We start from the raw sequence: 25,280 nt of genomic DNA, 5'->3' as shown, positions 1-25,280 counted from the left end.
CGTCACAAGTAAAGAGCCTATAAAAGAAACTATTTCCCATAGACAATACTCCTATTCAAAACGCTCACAAACAACATCATGTATGGATAGGTTGTGGGCTGCTCTGCAGGCCTAGTACAGCAGAAGGCCTCACGGACATTTCATTCCTTACAATTAAATGCTTTCCACGAGCAGCTCCTGTTTCAGTACAGTTCTACAGCTCACAAGCAAATAAACACCCAACAACAAACTGCAACCAAGCGCTCTCACAAAGTATTTAGCTATTTTCCAAATTCTTTCTGCTGGCATCCTGGCCCTCGATAGGGAACATCTTACAGATAAAGAGAAAGGATAAAAACGTTCCTCCTCTTAGAAAAGCGTTAACTACTTTTAGCATGCTACTTGATTGTTTCTAGTTTCATGGAGGGCATGTATCGCAAATAATTCACTCTGCTGTTCTCCTTAGTCATGTCACATCAGTCAAAGCTCTGCCAGTCAGGATGTGCTGAGTCAGTTGCAAAACTGATTTGCCTTCCAAACAGAAAGGCAAGTTTTACTGATTACTGAAAAGAGAAATGAAGCCAAAAGAAACGTAGACCGAAGTAACGTGAAAATTGGACTTCCTCTACACACACTTCATACACACATGCATACAAGTCCCCACTGTGACTATACAATACAAAACAAACAATACAGAAGCAAATCCCTTTGTGATTCCAGAGATAAAAAATATCCTCCCCAACAAAACAAAAACAAAAATAATCCAAAAAGCAACCCACATTACCTTTCAACCCCCTTAATCCGAAGGGCTACGTTTCATTGCTTACATTTTTATTTCAAACTATACCTGCGGACACAGAGATAGCCCAGCACAACTCCAAGCAGCCTGAAACCTAACACACCACCTACTCTTCTATTTAAAATTAAATGCCTCTTCAGCTACTTTACTGCACCGGAGCCTTAACCGGAATTAGTTAGCTGGAGCCCTGGAACTGCTGTTTGTTTTATAGAGGTATAAGCATTACACTTGACCAAAATCCTCTGAAGTCAGAAAATTTTAAGGGTGAAGATTTAAAAGTGAGCCATCAAAACACTGAAACTGTTATAATCAGCAAAAAACACACAAGTCGTGTTATGTAACACTTTGTATTTAATAATTACTGCATCTTAATATTTGCATTTATTCAAAATTTCTTTGACATATTATAGTACATGGGATTCCAGTAAAAACTTCCATCTTCAATAACTTCATCTTATATTCACTATACAAAGGGGAATTTAAAAAAGCATAGTAACCCTTAATCTGATTGTGTTAAATCTGCTTATGTTAGTGATCTTTTCCTCCTTTTACAGTCCTTTCTCACAAAAACTTACTGGAGAGACCTGTGAAGTCCCCTTTCGGGGTTTTTTCTCTGCAAGCTTGTGTTCTAAGGGAGTAGTTTATGGTTTCACAGTGTAGTAAGGAAACGTTATAGCAAGCAGAGATCAGAGAAATTCATGCTTTTTACAGCTACCTGGCTTGCAGCATGCAGGTCCTTCCCTGCCTTCCATAAATCCCAGCAGGCGTCAAAGACAAGTTAATACTGTTTCTAGCAATGCCAGATGAGGAAAACATTGCAGAATTGTCTCCCAGCTTTAACCTCTGGCATCACCCCTAATCCACACAATTGTCCATTAAGAGGGACTGCACCCAACTGCATCTATCTGTCACTGCTCACCCTGGGTTTTTATGTACTGTTATGCGTATGCACTGAAGAGATCACCTTACCTCACTTAAAAAAGACAAGGACATATATTAAGACTAAAATAGGGCAAAAAATTACTAATGGATTTTCCAATTGATACATGATTTTACTTTCCAATATAAAATACTCCTTAACAGTGTGGGCTTCAATGTAAAAACTATGCACATTAGAAAACCTAACCCATTTTCAGACACAGACATATCTGATGTATTACAATTTAAGTTTTTATATCTCAAAACCAATCATAAGTTATTAGTATTTTTTCCTGCTGTTACAAATGTGCATGCATGAAACAAAGTTATTTTGCAAAGGATCAGAGTTCTCAGCTACAACAAAGGCAGTAATTATTTAAATTCACCTGACCTATTTTACAAACCTCTTAAATGTACTTCATAGGACTATCGCCACTGAACACACACACAAGAGAAATGTTTTTCTGACACTTCCACATTTATATTTTCCTGACTTGCTCCTGAGGATTTGTTCCTAAATTGTTAAGATCCTAAAAACAGAAACGTCTGTGAGCTATCATGGTAATCTATCACAGTGGTCAATATTACGCTAAGTTCACATTCTACGTTGTGCTTAACGAACAGCTGAAGAGACGCTTTTTTGTAACCATAATCATTGAGATGGCATTCAAGGAGAAGATACAACTGTTTCAGAGCATATGGAAGAGCAAAAAAAACTTATCTAGCCTAATGATGACTATGACTCACCGCTGTCCAAACATTAGAGTAGACTTTGTTTCCGCTTCATTGAAAATAGATGGAGAACAGCATATAACAATGGTGGTTCTGCAGTTTCCACCAAGGGAATCCTGAAGTATTCGGGTCATTTTGCTGTCTCGGTATGGAACATGGGTTTTCTAATCAAAATAGAAGTCAGAGACAAGAATAATTCTTCTTAAATTAATGATATCAGGTTCTCTCATTATTAGTCTACAGTGACAGACTTAACGGATTTTGAACTATATAATTCTGAAGTGTAATTGCTTTGATTGTGCTAAGATGTACTGCACTGGATACCCGCTCAAGCAAAATCACTGACAATTTGTTTTTTTATATTTAGTAGAGTAGCAAAAGTGTCACTGGTTTATGGTAGGAAAGCCAACACTTTCTTCTTCCTAAACTGAAATGTTAGCTTATTTCTTATGCGCATGGTAAAGAAACAGATAAAGTCATTCTTAAATTGCACAAAACAGGATTACTTACAGTTCCTTCCGCCAAGGCAGATATCACATTGCCTAATGCAGACAAAGACTTATTGATATTTTTAGCTTCATCAAGAACAGCACCCTCTGCTCCAGTTTTGCTGACCTACCAAAGAGAGGAGAGCACATCACAATCAGGCTCAGCTATCAGCAAGGGCCTGTACAAATACAGTTACAATGCAAACGGAGATAGTGCAACATTTAACTCTCTTGGAAGAGAAACAAAACCAACTTAACCTCAACATGAAGAGGGAGGGTTTTTTTTGTTTTGTTTTGTTTTTTATATGCACCTTTTTGTTAGTGGAAGCCTGTAATACTTCTGATTTTCTTCCAGTTTCAGAGCAAGTTCACCCATACGCTCTTACTTTGCTGGGGAAAAAGCTAAGTCTGTGCTCTCTTGTGAGGACACTTGGAAGCCACTTTCAAGATCAGGCTATCCAAACAGACAGGGAACTTGCAAATGATATCATCTGCAAATATCTTCAAGGCATGCTCAGTGGCACAACATATGCCATCAAACAAGTATTTTGGCATTGTATTTTGTTTGCATAGACCAAGAATGTCAGGGGAGAAAAAGCATGACCTCACTCATACTCTCAATGCAAGGTTTGCTGGTCCAAAAATTGGACCCCAAGGCAGCCCAGTCCAGAGGCTTCCTGTCTTACGAAGAGCACTCCTTTAGATAGCAATGAAGATTTGTAGCCTTTTCTCTCTCTTCCCATTCCCTTTGGCCACTTGGGGGAGGGGGAACGACGACAAGACTTCATGCAGAAATGCAGCATAAAGCCATATATTTTTCTTTAGGCTGAAACTAGAGTACTGCACTTCCCTCTAAACAAGATTGCCACATGATATAAAAGGCAACTTCACTGTACCTTTTAAGACGACAATCCACCAAAGAAACCCTTATTTCAGGTTTTCATTGGAATGTTCAAGCCAACATAATGGATTGCCAAAGTGCAAGTTTAAGTGAGGAGTAGAATCTGATTCAGTACTCATCTTCTAAACACCACTACCAGTTTTTAATTTAACATTTAATATTTAAAATTGATATGATTAATTACTGTGGTGAACGCCTTCCACATTCTACCACTGACTTAACTACTGCATCCCCATGAGCACTTCTGAAAGGTGCAGAGCTTATTAAACAAAATATTTCACCTTCTCATTTTCAGAAAAAAAATATAGAAATTTACCACCGCAATGGAAGACATCTATGTCGTTTCATTATGAACAATTTAGTCATTTTGAAACGCATAGTAGTTACCAAAGATCCAGCTTCAATGACTGCTTTTAATTTTATTTTATTTACAGTGAATGAGTTTTGAACACGCCACAATATGTTAAAAATAGAACAGGGAAACAATGACATTTCTTCCACTGCAATAGCGTTCTAGACCATTACTTTTGTGATAAATACATACAAGTTCTTTTCTGGTTAGTATTTTTCCATAATGGAAAGCAGAAATAGTCACTACAATTAACAGTCATTCACAGGCTTCAAATAGACTGCAGCTGAATAACTGAACATTAACTGCTATTATTTCATCGACCTCGTACATGAAATAAATATAGAAGTCCTAGAAACAGCATATGTCTGAACATGAACAAATGAAAGTAATGGTCTAAGTTGACAAATTATGTTAAAGTTGCAAGATTTTCAAGTAAACTGGGGCTGATAATTTTTTTACGGTACCCATAACTACATGTTAAACTACATGAAAGTATGCTGGTTCAACCTACTTCATTATATTACAGATCTTGGTTTTGCATTTCATGTCATCAAACAGTTCCGATCTGTTCCTCTTCTCCAACCCACTTTAAAAATATTAGCATACTAATGATAACATTCAAGATAAGACTTCTTTAAAGCTTTTGTAACTGTACTTAGTTTAGTTGTACAGTGACACATACACTCCTATGTTCAGTGCAGGAATCCCATTAGTATCTCTGAGCACAGCTTAGGAAAAAAGAGAGATTACCTTCTCACTTCCAGCTAAGTCTACCAGGTAAAGCTTTCCACTGAGTTTCTTCTCCGTTTCCACATTCTCTTGTTTAATATTAATGAGGAAGATACTGTGGCTTCTTGAGCTGTGTTCATTCATATCTAGAGAGCAATCACATTTCAAGTGTCTTGTTAAAATGTTTTTAAAGCCTGCCAAGAATTTATTTCATCATAAGAAGCCTATGACTAACAAACTCAAAAACAAGAGTCCGCTTAGAAGCGCAACGTGCCAAGAGCAGAGTCTGCACCAAGAGCTGCAAGTAATATCAATGCACTATTGGAACGAGTTCTTAAATTTCCCTGATATAAGCAATTTAACCAGATTCAGGCTAAATGACAGCCTTCTTTATATATTTTTTTTCCTCTGAAGAAAAAAAAAAATTGACCAGAAAACCAGAATTTGACCAAAAGGGGGAGCAGGGGCAGAAAATCATAGACTCCAGTATAATAAAATACCATTTCATAGGTACAATGAAAAAAGAAAGGTTCTCTCCTTCTGTGCTTGTTAATAAGGATATACTGCACACACAAAACATACCTATGATACAACCACTGCTATGTAAAGTGCAGACCTACAATTAGCAATTAAGGTCAGCATCCTGGACTGAGACTGAATTTTTTTTGAGTTGAGCAAGAGAATTTGAAGAGTTATAAAGCAATGGAAAAAAATGGGCAATGCTTTAAAGAGCCTTCCCAAATTTTAGGAAAAGTTTTCATCCAAAACATACTTTTGAAATTAGAATTTCAGAGTGATTTTTATTGCTTCTGTAGGTTAAAAATTCTCCTTCACCCACAGAGCAGGTAGAATATAGGCAGCTGCAATCTCAGGTTCCACTTCGAAAATTCTGAATTCAGTTGTAACCATGTTATGCTTGATGTTTCATAAAGTAGCAAAGAGGAAAAAGCATTAAGAACCAGGAAAACACCTTTTCCTCCATTTTCTCAGTTACCATAAACCCCACTACCATCTTCCCCCATGCACAGTCTCATCTCCCTTTTTCTTCTCTATCTCCAAACTCAGTTCTTCTATTACACTTCCAAACTTGCTTCTTGCTGCTCCTCCATTTCAGTCTTGGTAAAGCGCATTCTCTGATCAACTTTTGTTGATTTGGATACTTTTTGTTGAAGAGAACAGCAAAAACCACAGGAGCAGATATTACTCAGAAGAAAAAAAAAAAAAAGAGATAGCGTTTCTATTAATATAGTAAGAAAAGGAAGGAAAAATAGAAACAATACAGTATTTCTCAAAGGAAAAAAAAAGTAGAGACATGGAAGAGAAAGGAGTTACCAAGCGCATCACAAAAGGAAAACAAAAAAGAAAAGAAAAAGCCAAGATTTGAGCTTAGATCAAATGCATCTTGCAATATAAACTGGGAAACAGGCCAAAGATACCTGCCTTTTTTATCACTATAGTGCTAGCTAGGCTGTATGCAACATAGAACATTAAATAAATAAAAATCCTGCGTTGAGTTTGTCAGAAACATTTGTTTGCTTTGCCATCACTGGAACTCAGTCCAAGCCACTGCCTCACTGGGATAAGTCACAAGAGATAAACAGGCAAAGTATGATAATAGTAAAGAATAGGAGCTCATTCTGGAACAAAATTAATTCCTTGGCAATCTTTGCTTGATATTTTGACCAATAAACTCCTCAGAGTTCTTGACTTGCAGCACAGAGAAGAACGTACACATATATATTACTAGGTATACATAATTTTGCAGTATCTATATAACAATAGTTATATATTTATATCTAGTGGCACATGGTATATTCAGGAGTTGTCAAAGCTGAAGCTACCAATATATGTTTCTATATGCTCTGAAGCTGCTGCCAAATAAATAAAATCACAGTTCTGTTCGTTTTAGAGTGTTAAAATTTGTGCATCAGTACATCTTCCACTTAAGTGCATTACCTACTTTGTCATCAACACACCACTATGAAGCAACTATAACCAATGCTTTATAGACAGAAAAGCTCCCATAGAATACTTACTTGTAACAGCTACATGACGGTTAGCTTTCCCTTCATCAATGACATCCAAAACTTCTTCAGGACTAGATACAAATCTTTCTGTACATCCCTATAAACATGCAAATTGAATAGAGAGAACTTCAGGAAGCGTCCTACCACTCCAAAAGCCATCTAGAACAACATTTAGCATGGATGAACAAAATAAGAAAAAGAATCAATCTCCAACAGGAACACTAGTAAGGCAGTGGATCAAAACATGTCTTAGTATCAATTTCAGCAGGACTTGTGAGAACATGAGAGAACGTTCTCTTTCACAGCATTAAAGAGTCCGTCAAATCCAAACGTGCAGCAGAAGAGTGTCATTACTTGAACGCATGGAATGAGACTATACATTCAGATTAGTAATTCGGGTTAGATTACACAGTAAAATTAGGTTTTCTCTCTCCACCTAAAAGATGAGAAGCATTGTCCTTCTTCTCTGCTTTAATACAATATTACCAACGGATTTTTTTTCTTTTTGCTCTCCTGAGAATCAGGATACACAGAACAGTATTGTATGTATACTATTAAGTTCCACATACGTTCACAACAAGTACAATTTACATTTAAAAGAACAATTACTTTTAAGTGAAGGCACAGCGAGTGCCTTCACTTAAGTGAACTGACATGAGTTCCTAATCCAACAAACCTATTCTAAAGTGTTGTCAAATCACAGCATCTATGCAACAAAATATTAAAGAAAAAGATCCTTCAAGATGTTCTCTTTCATATCCAACATGAAATAGGAATATGAATACTTAAATCGTAACAGCTTTATAACAAAACACAAGTGTTTCAAGTCAGGAAAATAAAGCAAACATAAATGATTCAAGCCCATTAATATTTCAAGAAACTCTTTAAATCCAGGGACTAATACTACTTCAGCATTCAAGACTTTGAACACAGGACATGAATCATCTCAGCAAACACATCAGGATACAAATGGAGATCTGAATATAAATGCATATATTGGTTATCTGAGAAAGAATGAACATCTGAGCAAAGTTTCTCTTATACCTTAACATACGGAACTCTGTTTTTATCCTCATGTACCGCAAGGTTTGTTTTGGACACTAGGAAGGAAAATGCAGTTCATTAGGAACATTCCACAAGTAATAATGTGTCAACTAGAGGCATGACAGATAATCTGAATGTATTAAGTTTGCAACTTGAGACTGTAGTCACCTCCTGCTTCTAATTATCTATCACTGCTTCTGCTATGTAAATCTGAATTTCTTTCTTTTAAGCAACCTTTATGGCACAGACCTTTTGTTTAATGCTTAGATCAGTAAGTTAAACACAGATCAATTTGGATTTCTTCAAAGCAGCAAAGATTAAGAGGTAGAGAAGAATTCAAGGACTAAAAAACACTCCGATGCACGTTACTCTTTTGTGTTACCATTAGTACACCTTTCTGACTTCAGACTGATTCAATCAGTGCCTGATTACTTTCATCAAGAGACACTAAGCATGCACAGACTCACAAGTGGTAAAAGAGAGAGAGAAAACCCTCAAGTAACTATCCAGCAGAAGTAAAGCAAGAATATCTTGAGCTGAACGTATTCTAAATTTAACCAAAAACCTTAATAAAACATTGTATACATTTTTTTAGTTCAGTTACAATCTCATTATTAGAATATGTATCAACAATAAGGCTCAGACATGCAGGGTGCACTAAAACTCAGTGGTGGTTTATATGACTCGGCCCATTCTGCAACAATCTCTATACTCACTAATTTATAATCAAGCTACTATGTAGCATCACAGAAGTAGGTGCACAAGAGCCAGAAAAATCATATGACAATTTACAAAATTTTCTTTCATAAACTCGGTCATATAGCTTAAATTTAAACCCCTTTCAAACAAAGTAACTGAATTAATGCTAAAGGGGAAACAAATCACTACACCAAACACAACACCACTTAGTCACATAAGTAAAAGAAATGAAAAGCTTACCATCAAGTAGGTCCCTTATTTTGTCCAAGTAAATCTCAAAGTAGGAAACCTAATCAATCATAAACATTACATATTTAAACTTTGGTGATTTAAAAAAATCTATGTACTTATATTTCCATACCTGTCAAAATAACAAGCAGCAAACTAAAAATAAGACCACATATTTTGAATTACAACTCTTTCACAAGAAAGCACTTGTATTTTCAATGATTTACATGTCACATTACCTTGGTCTTTATCTACCACCGATTCATTAGGAAAGCTTTACCAAAAAACAACTTTGGACAAAGCTCATCTTCTACGTATTTTCCGAGACATGCAAAATAGACAAAATATTGAACATAATCGTGTCAGTACAGCATCACTAGGAGAGTAAAGTCTGATAACTGTAAAAGGCATGCAGATATTCACCAGCACAAACCAGAGGGCACATTTAGTGGCTTAACATACTAGTTATATAAGCCTAGGCTATACACATTAAACTAAATGAAGCACATGTAAAGTTCTTTGCTGAATCAGGTCCAAGAGAACAAACTGAAGCTGAGCTTTTCTGCAAGAAAAGACAGACAACTGTCCTTAAAATAAATAAATAAATAATTTTTTTAAAAAAAGAGAGAGAGAATGAATAACTCTAAATAAACGGTGATTCAACTCTTACAGAGGCAAACAAATGCGTTTTTTTTTGGGGGGGGGAGGTGCCTAAATGTATTGGAAATAAGTTTTATCCGGGGATTATTTAGCTAGCCAAATACTAGGCAGCTAAATTCTAGATAGTAAAGCACCATTTTACGTTATGGGAAAATATAAGTCACATGTACATTTATTTTTTTAAACTGATGATTTGATCTTCCTACATGATCGCTGCTATTAAGTACAGATGTGTTTAGCTTTTGTGCCTTTCCTTCATCTGTGTCCTGTTTAAAGCCATCCTCTGGACTAGCTTGTTTCAACAGTCTAGTTCTTCCAGACTCATTTCATGTGCTTTATATTATCCTATTAACATAGTGCTGAGGATCAACATATACTGGAGATGTTCCCCTCCCTGTTCTTAATGGGTGTCTAATAAAAGGAGGAAGAGGGGAGAGGGAAAACAAACAACGATACTCATTTTCAAAGTTGGCTCAGTTATTAAAAGACTGTGACAGTCTGGTAAAATTCTCGGTCTCAGTGACAGAACATGCATTTCTCTAGATGACAGCTTCTTGTATAATCACTCACTCCCTCATTGCTATTTAGGCAGCTTTTTTGTTACAATATTCAAAAGTGTCAGCTATGATAGGAAACCACTGAAACAATTCAGTGCTGGCAGAACATGATAGTCTTCTGCTGGGACAGGAATTTACTACGTCTAGTGTCTAGTACAAAGGGGTCCCCATCTGTTGGTATCAAAGTACTATCACATAGAATAGCAATAGCGACATGAGAGTTTTACAGATGAAAACAAATCATTGTCATTCCTGAAGAAGCCATTTCTAGAAAACTTCAGAGGTTTCTCTTCTTAAGGAGCTCAAAATTTTCCAATCCAAGGGCTACTAAAATATTTAGATGGTTTATTTCAACTTTGTAAAGCTGCTTCTGTCTATACCTCTTGAGCACAGACTGCTCAAGAACAGGCACCGCTAAGAACACTCTCACTACAAAAATAACCTAGTACTTCCAGAAGGACAGTAACAGGTTCAGAAATGCGTGAAACACGTTAGAAGAGGCTGAATTATTAGAGAAAGTACCCCGAAAAACTTGAAGGGGTTTGACGCAGCCAGCGGTGAAAAGTCACTCATCGTTTAACTTTTAGGCACAAGGTAAACCAGTCAGAGGGGCAGAGGAGGAGAATCCCATTCTAAGGGAGCATCACCAGGTCACAGGAGAAGAAGAGAAAGTGTTTGCACACTTTGAGTAGCTTAGCACAGCTACTCAGCTTTACCAAAACCTTCTAGTTACATAGCATATGTTTTGGGGGAGGGATGACAGAGGAGTACTCGTTTCTCCTGCAATCCACTGGGTAATTTTATTGATGTCTGCTTGGGAGAAAGTTGTGTCCTGGCTCCAAGTCGGCCAGACTGGCTCCGATCCCCCCACAGCTGACAGCCGAGGTAGCGTTTTGCAGCTGCTCCCTTGGCAACTGGAGGCAAGATACGAGTTAGAGGGCACTTCAAAGAATTTGAGAGAGATAACGTATGGGATCGCGACAGGGACAGGTAAAAATCATATTAGCTGTTCAAATTATGGGTTTCAGAAGACAGTGGACTAAGTCACACGTAAGCTCTTGAGATAAAACTGACTTCTAAACATCATTCGTAAAATTGGCTAAAGCGATCTCCTCCATTTCAAACCTTGCATTATGGATGACTGATTATATCCTTGAAATAAAAACAGCATATCAATATTCTTTTTCAAATGCCATGCAGACTAAGGATATTTATGGTTATAACCAAAGGGGCTGAGGCACAGGCTTTGGAGAAGCTGCATTAAAAGAGGATGTTCTTACCATACTTTCTTACAGTGTTGGCTACCCTATCAGCTCTGGTGAAAGGTGACTAAGACAAGGCAACCAACTTGAAAAGGGCTACAGAGAAGGCTGAGACACAACCAAGCTGTTAATCCAAGCTATTCTGTTGTGACTGTAGTCTGAACTGAAGTTAGCTAATGCAGACTGGCTAACCTGATTCAAAAATATATCCAAAAGTTCTGTCAAAGGCCCTTTCCTCAGGCTAATAAGTCTACTGGATTTTTCTAATAAATGTCCTTAGTAAAGTAACTGTTCTTTGAAAGATTATAAAAATAAAAAAATTCTGCAGCAAAGTGTTTTAAGAATCCAGATTTCACATCCAGCTCAACTTTCTTTCATCTGACCCATTACATAACACGTCATTCTGCATTTACCTTTATGTGAAACTCCAGGTTTTCATCCATGGAATAGATGTGATCAAAGATGTCATGTGCAATTCTTGGAATGATTCCCATTAGCTGAGGGTCATGCAGCTTCCCCTACAGACACAAAAGCACACTGTAACTTGGCAAGCGTTGCTCAGGCACAGGAGAAGAGAAGGCCTTGTTCAAACATACCTTCATACAGTGGGCCCTATGTACGTCTGCTGCTCTGTGGGGATTTGCTTGATACAAGCGCACATAAGAGGTGGCAGAATGACTCAACATGTTAGCACTCCTCATCATACAGAGTACTGATTTGTTCTGCCAGTTCCTGCCAGTTGTGAAGCATGCTGTCCTGCTGCTATTTACATTGTTACGCCCTGATTTAAGATAGAGGAATAAACACAAACAAAACACCTGGAAATTATGGCCTGGTTCTCTCAGTCAAAAAATGAAAAATAAAAAAAAAAGCAGCTATTTGACAACATGTCAGAAATGAAAGAGAATCTGAATGCTGTAAGACTTTTCACCACTGTACCAGAAAGTTAAAGGGAAGTCTGGGTTGTGCAGATTTGGGGATTAGAGGTAATATATTCCAGTTTCAGCTCGCTGGGCCTATTGCCAGGGAGCAGTGCTTTACAAACATTACTGTTCTCTATACTAATTTGCACAACTACCTTCCTCTATTCTTTGCAGAACTGAATATGAAATAAAAACAATTTCCCTAGCTACATAGCTCCTTTTAGCGGCACGCCTCTTTTTGAAGAGGTCAAACACATATAGGAAAGCTACCACTAACTATTTAAGTGCTGAACAAAAATACAAATCTGAAATAAAAATCTTTCTCCGACTTCAACATACACGGCATTGTTGTTTCCACATACTATATGAAACTGCTTAAAGATGCCATAACATGCATTTCAGTCAGTAGCCATAGGACACCATCAGAACGCATGGTCTAGAAAACATACGATCTTCAAAACCTCATCTAGGTATTATTGCCAATAGAACGTTATTATTGCACAATAGAACATCTTACTCCAAATATTGGTACAGAATTTTTAAAAATATAGTGGATAACCATACAATCCTAATCACAGGAAGTTATTTCTGATCAGTAACTTCCAGAAGTAAAATTACTGAACATCGGAACAATTTTAGCAAAATAGGAAGAAAAGCATACATGCACGTTTCTGACTAGTGGGTCACATACACCTGTTTTACCAGTTGGCCAGCCTTTGTTAGTACATTCAAATATAGTCTTTCTGAACACCACTTCCTTCATTCTAAGGTTGGTGAAATGACCATCAACTTCTAAACATTAACATAGGATGAAGGAACTTTAACGTGAAAAACTGACAGTATCTCCAAGCTTGAATTTAAAGCAGTTACTAGATTTATGACATTGAATTACATATCTTGGAAATAATAGGGGGAATAGAGAAAGAAATCAGTTATATTGCCCTATTTCCCCTTTGAAACACTTATCCATATCTAAACAATATTTTACGTTAAACAAATAATACTAACTTTTACAGTGGGAGCAGCTAACTGCTATACTGTATACAACATCCGGTTGTATCATCTCAAAAACTAAGAAGTTCTTGTTGTACAATACACTTTCTTTTTTTTAGGTCATGAGAATGAAGGAACGATGATCAAATAAACTGAATCCCCAATAGAAGGGAAAAAATACACACACACACTCAGGATAAAACCCAACACTTTTTTTTTTTTAAACCTTGCTAGCAAAGACAACATTGCACAACGCTTATTTTTTACATAAAGCTGTTACTGAACAGATGCTGCAATACAGTTTTGACGCTATTCATTCCTTCTCACTGAAAAAGTACTCAAAAAGTTCACCGAAATCAATTGACTACCCTGTATTACTGCTGGAGACAGTCTTCCCAAATAGGGTAAAGGAGTTTTTCCTAAACAATGAAGTATAGAGATTTGCATTCAATACTTCTTCAATGTATAATGCAACCAAAGGCATGCATATATATATATATATATATATATACACACACACGCATCAACATACACACACACACACCCCCACAGATATACACACACACCCAACCCCACATATATATACACACACACACACACTATAAAACAGTGCCAGATGCAAGACCCTAAGCTAACAAAGACAAATGTAGCTACAGAACCAGAGACACTAGAGCTACACAGTGCCCCTTTTTCTGCACTAGTTTTATCAAGCTGGGTTACTAGCTCAGGCAAAGGACAGCATGAATTCGGCACAGAGGCATATCAACTTTGGGACATCTGCACCACGCTCCACTGCACTAGGTAAACATATGCCCTAACAATTGCTTCTGCCCTGTGTAAGTGATGACATATGAGAGAATTTAATTAAACGTTCTCATCTCAATGAGCTCTATAAAACTTCTGCTTTCCTTTCCTTTTCCTTCGCTAGAAAGCTAGAGTCAAAAAAACAAAACACCCCACCCACATGGCTTTAGGTGTGACCTCAGAAACAGTTTGGAGAAACATGCTTCTGCTGCTGCCATGCTGACACTGCAGTGAGTGAGGCCCCCCTCTCCCCCCCCCCCCCCCCAACAAAGGACCAGGCCAGAGAGTTCGTTGCTCATTAAAGCCTTGCAGTTTAATAAGAACATCAATTTCCACATTTAAACACAGCAGGCAGTAGCGAGGGAAGTGTAAGAGTTAAGACAGCACTCTGTTTCAGAATATTGACCTATTAATTACAACATCTGGGAAGATAAAACTATTGAAAGGCCAAAGCCAACCAGTGTAATCTTACGGACAAAAAAAATACGTAATTTTTAAGAATGTATCTATCCTGCTATACAGGTGGCAAGTGTTTTATCTAGCATAGGAGAAAGACTCATGTTTGTCAGAGTCTATCCTGGCTATATTATACTACCATGTCCTGCTTAAGGTTAACACTAAAACTATGAAGCATTTCACAGAAAATGCTCCATAACAGCTTTACCTAGAGGATTTAATGTTTCCTCAATTTCAGACTAGCTTTTTCTTCCACAACATACTGTAGCAATGATACAAGAGGACGTAGGGTTAAAAAGGGGATTAAAACTGAATATAGATTTGCAACTGCTTTAAAGTGACAGCTTAAGAAAAGAGAGAGAGAGAGAGAGAGAGAGAACGCCATTTTTCTATAGTCATTTTCTTTATCGTAGCTTGTAATTCTGAATATAAATTGGCTTTAAGAGATCTTTCCCCATGCCATGTGCAAGCACTAGCTCAAGCCCTGCAGACATTTTGATTTAATTACATTCAGAGCTGGTGGATTACTTAGTCATTGTGCCATCTGTGAGGATTCAACTAGTGATTTCCCCCAGACTCGCTCTCCAAAGGAGGCGAGGACAGACTTAATTAGACACGAGGCATCAGTTGCTCCTTTCCTGGAGGATGCAATAACTGTGGCAATTGAACAGTGATTCCCCAGAGCCTATTGGCTCAAGAGAACATTGCTTTCTCTCTCCTTTAACCTTCAGGTTCAGTAGGTCACCCATGTTAATCATCATGTAGCAAATCTGTCTTGACACTGTTAAACAACTGGAAGTACAGCTTTTTCTTATTTTCTTTCATTTCATTTAGTAATATTTTGTTGTAGATGTTCTGTTTAAAGTTCACAGTTGAACTGAAATGCTCTAATATACACACACCCAGCTTGTACGGTTTTTGTGATAGAACAATCCTAGGCTAGTAGTTACACAGCAGTCCACCGAAGAATTAATGCTTGACTAATCCTCCATTTTTAGTAGGAGACTAAAGCACCATTTAAACGTCTCTACCTGGACAGCCTAAGAGAACTTGGGGGAGGGGGCACGTTGGGGAGAACACTACATCGTTGCACTTTGTGTGCTGGAAATACAAACAGACTCAGGACTTCAGCCATGGGAATTTGGTATTCCTTTTCTCCAGAGCAACAATTTTCAAATTCATCTGTCTGTGCTGCAGCATGTGAGAGGTATTCCCAGAAGAGGAGTGCAAATGAGAAAACCAATAACCAAGGCATGAATTTTCACAACCCTACATGCAAGGCAATTCTACAGATCATTATTACTGTTCCATTTTGTAGATTAGCGTATCTCGCTCAAATCCTTTAAAAATACACACATTCCTAAACTGTTATGACAAATATATTAGGCAAAAGCTATGAAAAAGTTGGTACTTTTCACTCGGCAATTGTTATTTCAGATACATATCTGTAAACATCTCTGGAAAAAAATTCCATACAAAAAAATAATAATAATACAGCTTAAAAAGCATTAGAAGCTAAACATCTCTCTTTTTATACGCCACTCTCAGCTGAGAGTTCCAGATAGCTAGTTTGTTCAAGCAATTGATACATAATTCTCCTGCTGCTACCCAACAGAATTAGTTTGGCTACTGTACCTCCATAGTATGAGTTTTTCCTGATGATGTCTGTCCATAAGCAAAGATTGTGCCATTGTAGCCTTCAAGAACATCTGCAAGAACAACAGAAATAATTAAGACTCATATTGGCATCTTAAAACTATATTATCAGTTTCACAGGTCTTCTGCAATGCTTATAAGCTGAATTAGAAAAATAGCTTGTGCACTAAAGGAAGGAAAAACATAATGTATCTAACAATCTCAAGGCAGAAAAGTTTATTCATAAGATCAGAATCAGACAGTTACAGAACTAGTGACATCCCTTTCACTTTCCTGAGGAAAAAACTCTCTCGACATCAGGTATCATCCAATATATCCATCTGACATGGAAATCAGAAGACTTAGTTACCTGCATTTAAAACATTCAAGTACCAAAGAGAAAATTAAACAAACTCAAATTTTTCTCTCTCTGCTACTATAATATTGGCAATGGTTCACGGCTTCAGCAGCTTCCAAGCTTGTTTGCAAAGCAGTAGAGCAAAGCAGGAAGAAAGTCAGACAAATATGGAGTTGCTTTATTAAAGGGTAATTCTGTCAAGGTAGAATGAACAATTGTTGATATTGCATTAAGACATCAAGAATACCTATTTTTAATTTTGCTATGGATGATGTCTATAGAAGCTTTCAGAACTCAAAGGACGGAGGGAAATGGTAAATCAGAAAGCGTTCTAAAACAACTGGTGTTTTCCAAAAAGCTGTATCAAAAGCCTGCCATACTCCCACATGTATTCACTTCCATGCATTTGAAAAGATTGCCATGTTGGACCTTCTCCAGGCAAGTGAACTTAGAAAGTCTTAAGTAGGGCCACCTATTTATGCAGCTTCATGTTTAAAAAAAAAAAAGTGTGACAGGTATTACAGCTGCTAATAATGAAAAAAGAAAAAAAAAAAAACAATCCTAATCAAAAAAGCAAATGGCAATAACTGTGCTGTTCTTGTCAGCCTCCTCAGAAAGGCTGCTCCATAGCCTCTGAATGCAGTGGTAAGAAAGCTGAACAGGCTATTCAGCTTACGGATGTGTACTTTCCCCTCACCACTGGTTACCAAGACATACAATATAGCACTGTGTCCAACTCTTCTTGCCAGGGAGACAGCAGCAACGTACTGAGCACCCGAGCTCTGCCATCTGCCTCTGTAGCAGGAACAATAGATAAGAGACAAAACATGAAAGCTCCAGAGGGGAGTGGAACAGAAAAGAAATAAAAACAAAGGAAAAAGCTCGGCTCTTCCAGCCTCCAGAGGGGACTGAGAACAGCCACCAAACATCAGCTGCCAAAAAGCTGGAAGGCAGTTACAGAAACGACTGCAATCCTAACACAATTCAGCAACTGTGAGACACTAAGCAGCGCCATGCCCCAACTTCAGCCTCCTCTCTGGGGTTGGGGCAGGGCTGAACAATACAGAAAGATGGTTAAAAAGAAAACATACATAGAAAAAAGGGAAAGGAAAAAGATCTTTTTCAAAGCCAATCACAATATAGACTCACAACTGTTTCTTATATAGCAGGACTGAATAAGGATAAAACTGGAATGGAGCCATTTAAAAAAAGATTATAGTTAAATACAGAATGTAGTTTTTTAAATTGTGGTGGAACTGTTTTGGAGAGCTAAGGAGAATAGGCTGTGGAGCTATATTAACACAGGTTATACAGTCCTCCAAACAGTAGTGTTGGATAAGTCTTTCAAACCTTGAAATCTAGGAGAAAGACAAAGTTAGAGACTATATTCTAATTCCTGTCATTCCAATATTAACATTTTGTATGAGCTTAGCATCTTCATCTGTTTACAGAAATAGAGATACTGCTTATTCTTTCTTTAAGGAAAGAAGATCTGGAATAAGTAATAATAAATAATAATTTCATAAAAAAACAAGCAAACAGGCAGCGTGAGGAAAGTCTTAAGAAGCAGCACAAAATTGAGTTCATACCTTCTACCCATTATGTTCACCAACAGGCTTCTAAATAGAGCCAAATTTCACGTTATTGGTATTTCAAAACATTCATTCACCATTTCTTTTCTGAAGGGAACATCTTATTGACTCGTAGTTCAACACAGAATGAACCTGAGCAGAAAGAAAGGGCTACAACAAAAATAGCTTGAACCCTGTGGAGAAAAATCACTTCCCAGAGGAACACTTGCAGCTGGCCTCCTACTGTTACTAAGCCTCAAGGCTGATCATCCGGCTTCACCACATTCAAAACCAATTCACCTGAAGTTTCATGGGTGCAAATTTAATGGTATTTTTTCCAATAAACCCCAAAGTTTATTAAGCAATGTCTCTGGAAGATATATAAGTATTAACAAGAAAAAATGAGCTGCTTAGCAATTTTCTGAAGACTGTTGACCATTAAGACTTTAAAAAGATTTCTGCCAGGAGCTCCACTGAATTTCCAGCAACGGATCTAACTGTAATACTTGGGTGAACCATCAGAAACATGGGAGCGCAGGATCAGGGAGGGAGGGAGAAGTACAGGTAGGCAGCAAGGATCTGCAGGATAAGTGCATGAAGTGAATGAAGCTAGTATCAGCTCACAGTGAATAAAAGTTGTATCCAGTTTTTTTTATAAACATTTCCTTTTTAAAAATTGATCAGATTAATACTAAATTTCAAAATAGTCTATAACAAAGGCAATACTTAAGGCATTGTATTAAGACTGTATTGGAAACATTTTAAATAAAAAGCTTACATTTGTTTATTGTGTACTACATTACATATATTTGCACTTTTTAAATTCTAATCCAAAATGTAACTGGAAATTGGAATAGGAAAAAGACTTGTTTGCCTTTTTAAATGGAAACCAGAACACGGGGAAGATGAGCTAAAGTGCCTGGAGGAAACACCGAACCAGAGTTTCAGAGATATTTAGGCACCAAAAAACCCAAATAGTTGCCTCAGGGGGATTTTCAGAAGTCCTTGAGCAACAAACGCGTGCAACTCCCATTTGTTTCTAAATTATCACCTAGAATCCAAATACCTTTTCAATCCTGCCTCATGACATTTACAAAATAATCTAGGAGTTCACTAATTCACTACTATTATTTCTTCTTTTGCCAAATGGGGTTAACATTTAAAAAAAGAATTGAAATAATAGTTCAATTAAAAAAAAAAAAAGGAACAACAAACACTCATCTGCAGGTGAATGCAAAGTACAGTGCCAGTTATATATTGGTGCACAGCCTAAAGGGAAAACAATCTAATCAATCAACTGTTAGGTAAGAGAATTGCTCAAAATTTGCATTGATGTATAGGGTATGTTTCTTACCTATATTCCCTCAAGCAGCTATGCAGTTTCCCATTAAGGGAAAAAAAAAAATCCTTATTTTGTTAAAAAAAAAAAAGTTTACATTTTGATGCAAGTCATCATTTTAATGGTTAAAATAAGGAATGCAAATTTATCTGTTTAGGAAAATAAAGTGCAAATACTTAGTAATTTATGAGAAAGAGAGAGTTTCTTCTTGATTTAGAATTCAACCCACCCTGGACAGATGCCCTCATTTTTCCTGCTGACCTCTGCTTTCCCAGCCTTTGTTAAAGCATACATTATTGCAAGGCCCAACAAGGGAAGGAAAAGCAGCTGCCTGAAAACGCCACAGCTCTCAGTCGCAGACAGGAGTAAAGGCTACTGCTTGATCATCAGCTAACAAGCGGGCTGCGAGGAGCTGTGAAGCGGCCCAGAAGACTGGCACGCCATACGCACGACAACTGCATGGAGAAGGGAGAGCCGCGCGGAAGCGGTCACTGCTCCTGAAGGACAGGGCAACACTCGGGCAAAGCTCTCTGCGCAGCAAGACAGAGCGGTAGAGAGGAATGGGACCAGTGCTATGAGAGACGGTCTCTGAGCTCCCATCCCACAAACCGCAGTCACCAAACCATTTTAAATTGTTTAGAATAGCATATGCACACTCTTGCATAAGCCACATCACAAAGGTAAAGCAAGGTTGTAAACATCAGTTACTCCATCAGTACTTTAAAGTCTTCTCTAGAGTCAAAGTGAAATACTGCATTTATTTCAAAGTAATCTTCACTGTTATCCACCCACAAAAAGCCAGGCACAGGTTATGTCTGAGACATCATCTCTCCCTCTCACCCTATAAGCCTTTGCATCACCTGCAATTAGTAAGGTCAGAGGTCTCAGAGGAAGAAGAGGATCTTTACCGAGAGGTTTTCCTCCTTAAGATCGTTAACATACTGTCAACTGATAGTCACAACTGAAGACAGTCCCCGATACAAACAGTCCACACAAAATTGAAATTGTGAGGGAAAAGGGAAAAATAAACAGATCGACAAGTGATCAGATAAGGAGCAATTGGGATTTTTATTTAATTCAAAACAAACAAAAAAGTCCAAGTGCTTTTCTTAATTCCTGGTCCAGCTTTCTCCACAGTGATTTTCACTTTGATTTATCTTCTTCCCACAAAATCAAAAGGCAGCTACTCAACTGCTGCCATAGGACATTTTTCCTGATGAGCCTGGATAGGACAAGTAGCAGTGGTCTAGAACTACAGTAATAAAAACTCAGATTAGGCACTCAGGGAGGGGGGAAAAAAAAAAAACAACACACCACAAACAGGAAGGCGGTGGAACCCATCGCTGGAGACCTTTCAAGGTGGACCACTGACAAGTACAGGAGTCATAATGGCAAGAAGAAAGATCAAATGGACTGACAAGTCCTTCACCCTTGTTTTTATGACCATGTTTAGTCCAATACTTATCTTTCCCGTCTCTAAATTCTCTAGCTCTATGATTGAGCATTTGAGTGCTGTATTTGTAATTGGAGCAGAGAATCAATAAGCTACCCAGTGAGAACTCAAAAAAACAAACAAACCAACCAACCAACCACCAGCACCCACCAATCACAACCCCACCACCCAAAAAAATCATTAAAGCAGTTAACTTTCTCTTCCTTACAGGACACACAAACGCACAGATGTTCACACGTGCACTAACTTACAGCTACAGTGTAGAATAGCAGCTTAGGCCATTAGATATTTCCCTCTCTACAAACATATGAAAGATGCAACAATCCAAATACAGACCTCTTTCTGTATAGATTAGGAAAGTGATGCTGTTTTATGGCTCTAGACACCAGTGGGAAGCAAAGCCAAAGTAGCAGCAGATTTCGTAATCACATACTATTGTAGTCTTTCAAGTTTAGCGGTATTTGTTAGTTTGCTTTTAAAAAACCCCAAACAACAACAAAAAAAACCACACGCACGACACTAATACAGGTTCATAAACTGTGGTTGCATGCATCAGCAATGACTCCCCATGCAGTTCCACTCCCCAGAACACACAGACCAGCATCAGCACAAAGGCATGCATTTGCTCAGCTGATCAGTGGATAACACAGATCAAACGGAAAAACCCTCTGCAAAGCACAACACCGGTCCCTAGATGCCCAGCCTGCCCGAACCCTGTACCTGCTGCAGGAAGGGAGTACCAGCAAGCAGTAGCATACATGCTTCTAGATCAGTTCGCAGGAGCAAGGTCAGGTATGAAATGGGTAATTAGATGGCTGAACGAGCCCGTGGCCAGCCCAGTAGCCTTCAGCAGGACCCTGAACAAAGTTCCAACACTCACCCCGATGCAAATCACAATACTACATGGATTGCTTCTCCCCCCTCTAAAAATGTTTATGTTTCTCACATATGGAATATGAAATACGTCTGCTCACACTTATTGACCCATTTGTTTATACCTAAATCCCATTCCTCCTCTTCAGGGAAAAAAAAAGCAAAAAAAAACACCCAGAAACTCCTTTTATTGTCAACATAGTTGTTATAACCACTGTTTCAGAGACTGTTAAGCCAGCTGGCATTCTTTATAATATTAATCTCAGTAAAACCATCAGCCATTTCATGGGAGCATAATGAATTTCGATAACAAAAGGTAACTCAAAACTTTAGCTAAGGAAAGTTTCAAAGGTTTAAGTAGTGCAGGTATAACGCACTCAGCTGATATTTCCATGTTGTAAATTACACAGTTAAGGTCTATCAGAAATAATGCCATATGTTTCATATTCTTCACTTTATTAGCCCTTACAAAAAAAAAAAAAGAGTAAGGAACAATAATAAACTAAGTCTATACACTGCAGAGTTTTTGGTAATAACCTAGTAATTTTGTAGGTTTTTTTTTAAAAACTATTGCTCATACTACTGATATTTCTATTGGAGCAGCATAGAAAATAAACAAAAAACAAAACCAAAAAGCCTCAGACAAGCCTAGAGTCCAGCGCAGATAACCACTGAACAAATACTGCGCAAAATCACCTAAGAGGCATTGCCACATAAATGGACCGGACAACAAAGGACGTACTTTTATCAAAGTTTCACAGTTGAGGAACAAAGAGGTTAAAGTGACTAACCTAAATTCACCAAAAAAGTCTGAAGTCGTATGTTGGGAAAACTGAGCCTAACTCTCCAGAATCTCACTTCAATAGCTTTTCTCTCTCTCACCCACCCACCCAACTTGCCTTTCAAAGTATCTACAAAACTCAAGTTAACACACATACAAAAGTATGTTTCAATCATGCCTTCAAATAGAACTTTGGAACATATACCACCTTTAGGTACCTAAATTTAGGAGGACAGGCTTTCTATATGGTTAATGAAAGAAGACTTAAACACCGATTTAGGTCTTGTGACTTGATCTCAAAGAGGGTTTTATTTCTCTTAGCAGCCTCAAAGGAGGCCAGCTTCCACAGATGATACGAACGCCCTCCTTCACAAGTACACATACAGCAACGTGCCGCTTCTGCCACTCGAGCAGTTGTTTGCAATTAGAACACAAAAAGCAACAGTGGCTTTGCATTCGGCGTCCCGTGCCTCAAACAGAGCCGAGAACATTTTCTGTAAAAGCTGTGTGAGCAGTCATGGCAGAAAAAAGGCAAAACAGTTATTTGCCACCAACTGTACAACATTAGCACAAACTTTCAATATTGTAGCTCAACTTTCAGAAGTTTGGAAAACTGCTTCACGTCTGGAATCTGAAACTAATGATTTCTAAGCTCCAGTTGCATCAGTTTTTATTAAAGGCTTACCCCTCTAAATGCAGGCTTACTGTAATTAGGCTCCCCCCCGAGAACAGATAACTCAAGTCTCATGACTCATTTTCTCTCTACAACATCAAATAATTTAGCTTCTGGTCCTGATCCCCAGATCATCTAGACTATATGCCTGTTAATTTGCTCAAGGCTCTCTGAGTGAGCCAACCAATTTCCTCTAAAATAAAATCCAGGGTTTCTCATCAAGACTGTTCACTCCAGGGACCTTTCCCCACTGGCAGCACATGCAAGGTCTCAAGAGATTCAGCTTCCTGCTTCAGATGCTACAGAGCTCTTCAACACCATTCCAGTAGCCCCTGCACCCCTGAGCAACCCCAAATCTCTCATGCCACATAAATCCCACAGCATTCAACATACAGCCTGGTGTCACTATAAAAACGCAACTCTCATCACATTGACACCATTTCCTTTTTTTTTTTTTAATTTTTTTTTAAAATCAAAGTATGTAAAATACAGGACCAAATAAGCATATCTTTGGGAACAGGGATATCATACAGGACCAGAGAACAACTAGGCCAAGTACAACTAGTACCCTCTGAAATGCTGTAGCTGTTACAGTATCCTCATGGACTGACTATCAGTCAGAGGTCAGTGGAAGGTCAGAAGGTGATGTTGGGGCAGAACTATGGTGGGCAATTCAAATGCTTTAAAAAGTTGATTCTCAAGTCTTAAAACTGAAATAAGCTTACAGATGTTTTGTTTCAAATGGAGTGCTATCCATTAGGCACCTATGTTCTCATTTCATTTTTAAACACAGGCTGTCTGCATGCAAAGCAGTTGCAAAATCAGTGCCTTTTTACATTTTCCTTTAATAGTTCATCCTTCCCTTCACAGACATAGCTTCTGCACATAATACCCCACTGAATACTCTCATGGTGCATGAGGAATGTGCTTTTTGTTGTTTACCACATATCACAAATGCAAATATTGCATGGAATAACAGTCATATACAAGGAGCTACTAAGGAACAACTACTCCAGTTCATTCAGCTATTTTTTTATTAGTCTTTCCACACAAGTTTTTGTCCTTGAAACAAAAACGAAAGAGAACCCCGCAAAACATCCATACTTGGAATTACTAATTACTAAACTCCAATACAGACAACTAAATATCTATTATCTTATCTTTAAATAGCTTGAAGGAGTAGGGGTATACTCTTTTCCTCCCCCAAAATGGGAATACAAAAACAACACCTACCTTTAACAATCTGCTTGGCACAGGCATTATAAACTTGTTCCTGGGTTGTATTAGGAGGTAAAACTCTATCAAAGACATATGGCTTCCCTTGCTGAAAAGGAAACAAATTTTTGTAAGATAAAGAGGTTTTTTTGTTTTGTTTTAAATAATTGTTATACCACCTCCCCACCCCCAAACAGGCAACCTGAAATGCAGAACTTAATGCAAAGACAGACATTCAATGCAATGGACGCTACAATATTTCATTGACTAAACAGATGTCACATCTCATTTCTCCAAAAACATATCTCCTGTAGTCAGCAAATAAAAAGCAGCATGTGTTTTCTACGTATTCACGTTTGGGTCAGCACGCTGCAGTGGCAGGAAACAATAAACTGAAATACCATCAATTGAAAGTTGATTGTTTTCTCCCTCTCCCAGGATTTAAGGGAGAACATCCATATTTGTATTTGCAAAAGATATGTCAAAAGTTCACTACAGCAAAACAGTGAAAGTGTGTGTGTATGGGGAGGGGTGTTAAGACCAATGAAATTCAGAGCTCTGTAGGTGCTAAAAGCTCCATTCTGCTGACATTGAGGTAGCACAGCATGTTCCCAGTATGTTACATGTTACTTCAGCAGAAATAGCCTGGTTTTATTTCTATGCTAAAAAATGGAAGTATGTTTGCATGTTGGTAAAAATCACAGGGTAGACACAAAAAGAGGCAGTCTAGTCAGCATATTCTGTTTTTCTGAACTTGTATTTTATTCAAAAAAAAAAAAACAAGCTTTTCATCCTTAACACCAACAAATAGCAAGATGTCTTACATAAAGG

The 25,280-nt window shown here is 37.9% G+C and overlaps 1 protein-coding gene across 1 annotated transcript in view; it reads right to left on the bottom strand.

Annotated features, from left to right (window-relative positions):
* KIF5C (kinesin family member 5C) overlaps window positions 1-25,280 on the bottom strand; it is an 89,834-nt gene that overhangs the window by 41,086 nt on the left and 23,468 nt on the right. Inside the window, exons 2-10 of the mRNA XM_068949345.1 lie at window positions 24,468-24,558; window positions 16,187-16,260; window positions 11,789-11,893; window positions 8,909-8,957; window positions 7,970-8,025; window positions 6,935-7,022; window positions 4,920-5,044; window positions 2,939-3,043; window positions 2,444-2,592 (exon numbers count right to left, since the gene is read on the bottom strand). Coding sequence (XP_068805446.1) covers window positions 2,444-2,592; window positions 2,939-3,043; window positions 4,920-5,044; window positions 6,935-7,022; window positions 7,970-8,025; window positions 8,909-8,957; window positions 11,789-11,893; window positions 16,187-16,260; window positions 24,468-24,558 — 842 coding nt within the window. The remainder of the gene's footprint in view (window positions 1-2,443; window positions 2,593-2,938; window positions 3,044-4,919; window positions 5,045-6,934; window positions 7,023-7,969; window positions 8,026-8,908; window positions 8,958-11,788; window positions 11,894-16,186; window positions 16,261-24,467; window positions 24,559-25,280) is intronic.

This window comes from Struthio camelus, chromosome 6 (assembly GCF_040807025.1).
Source record: "Struthio camelus isolate bStrCam1 chromosome 6, bStrCam1.hap1, whole genome shotgun sequence".
In the NCBI taxonomy this organism is placed as follows: domain Eukaryota; kingdom Metazoa; phylum Chordata; class Aves; order Struthioniformes; family Struthionidae; genus Struthio; species Struthio camelus.
Note: the sequence above shows the minus strand (reverse complement) of the source record. Positions and strands in the feature narration are given on the sequence as shown.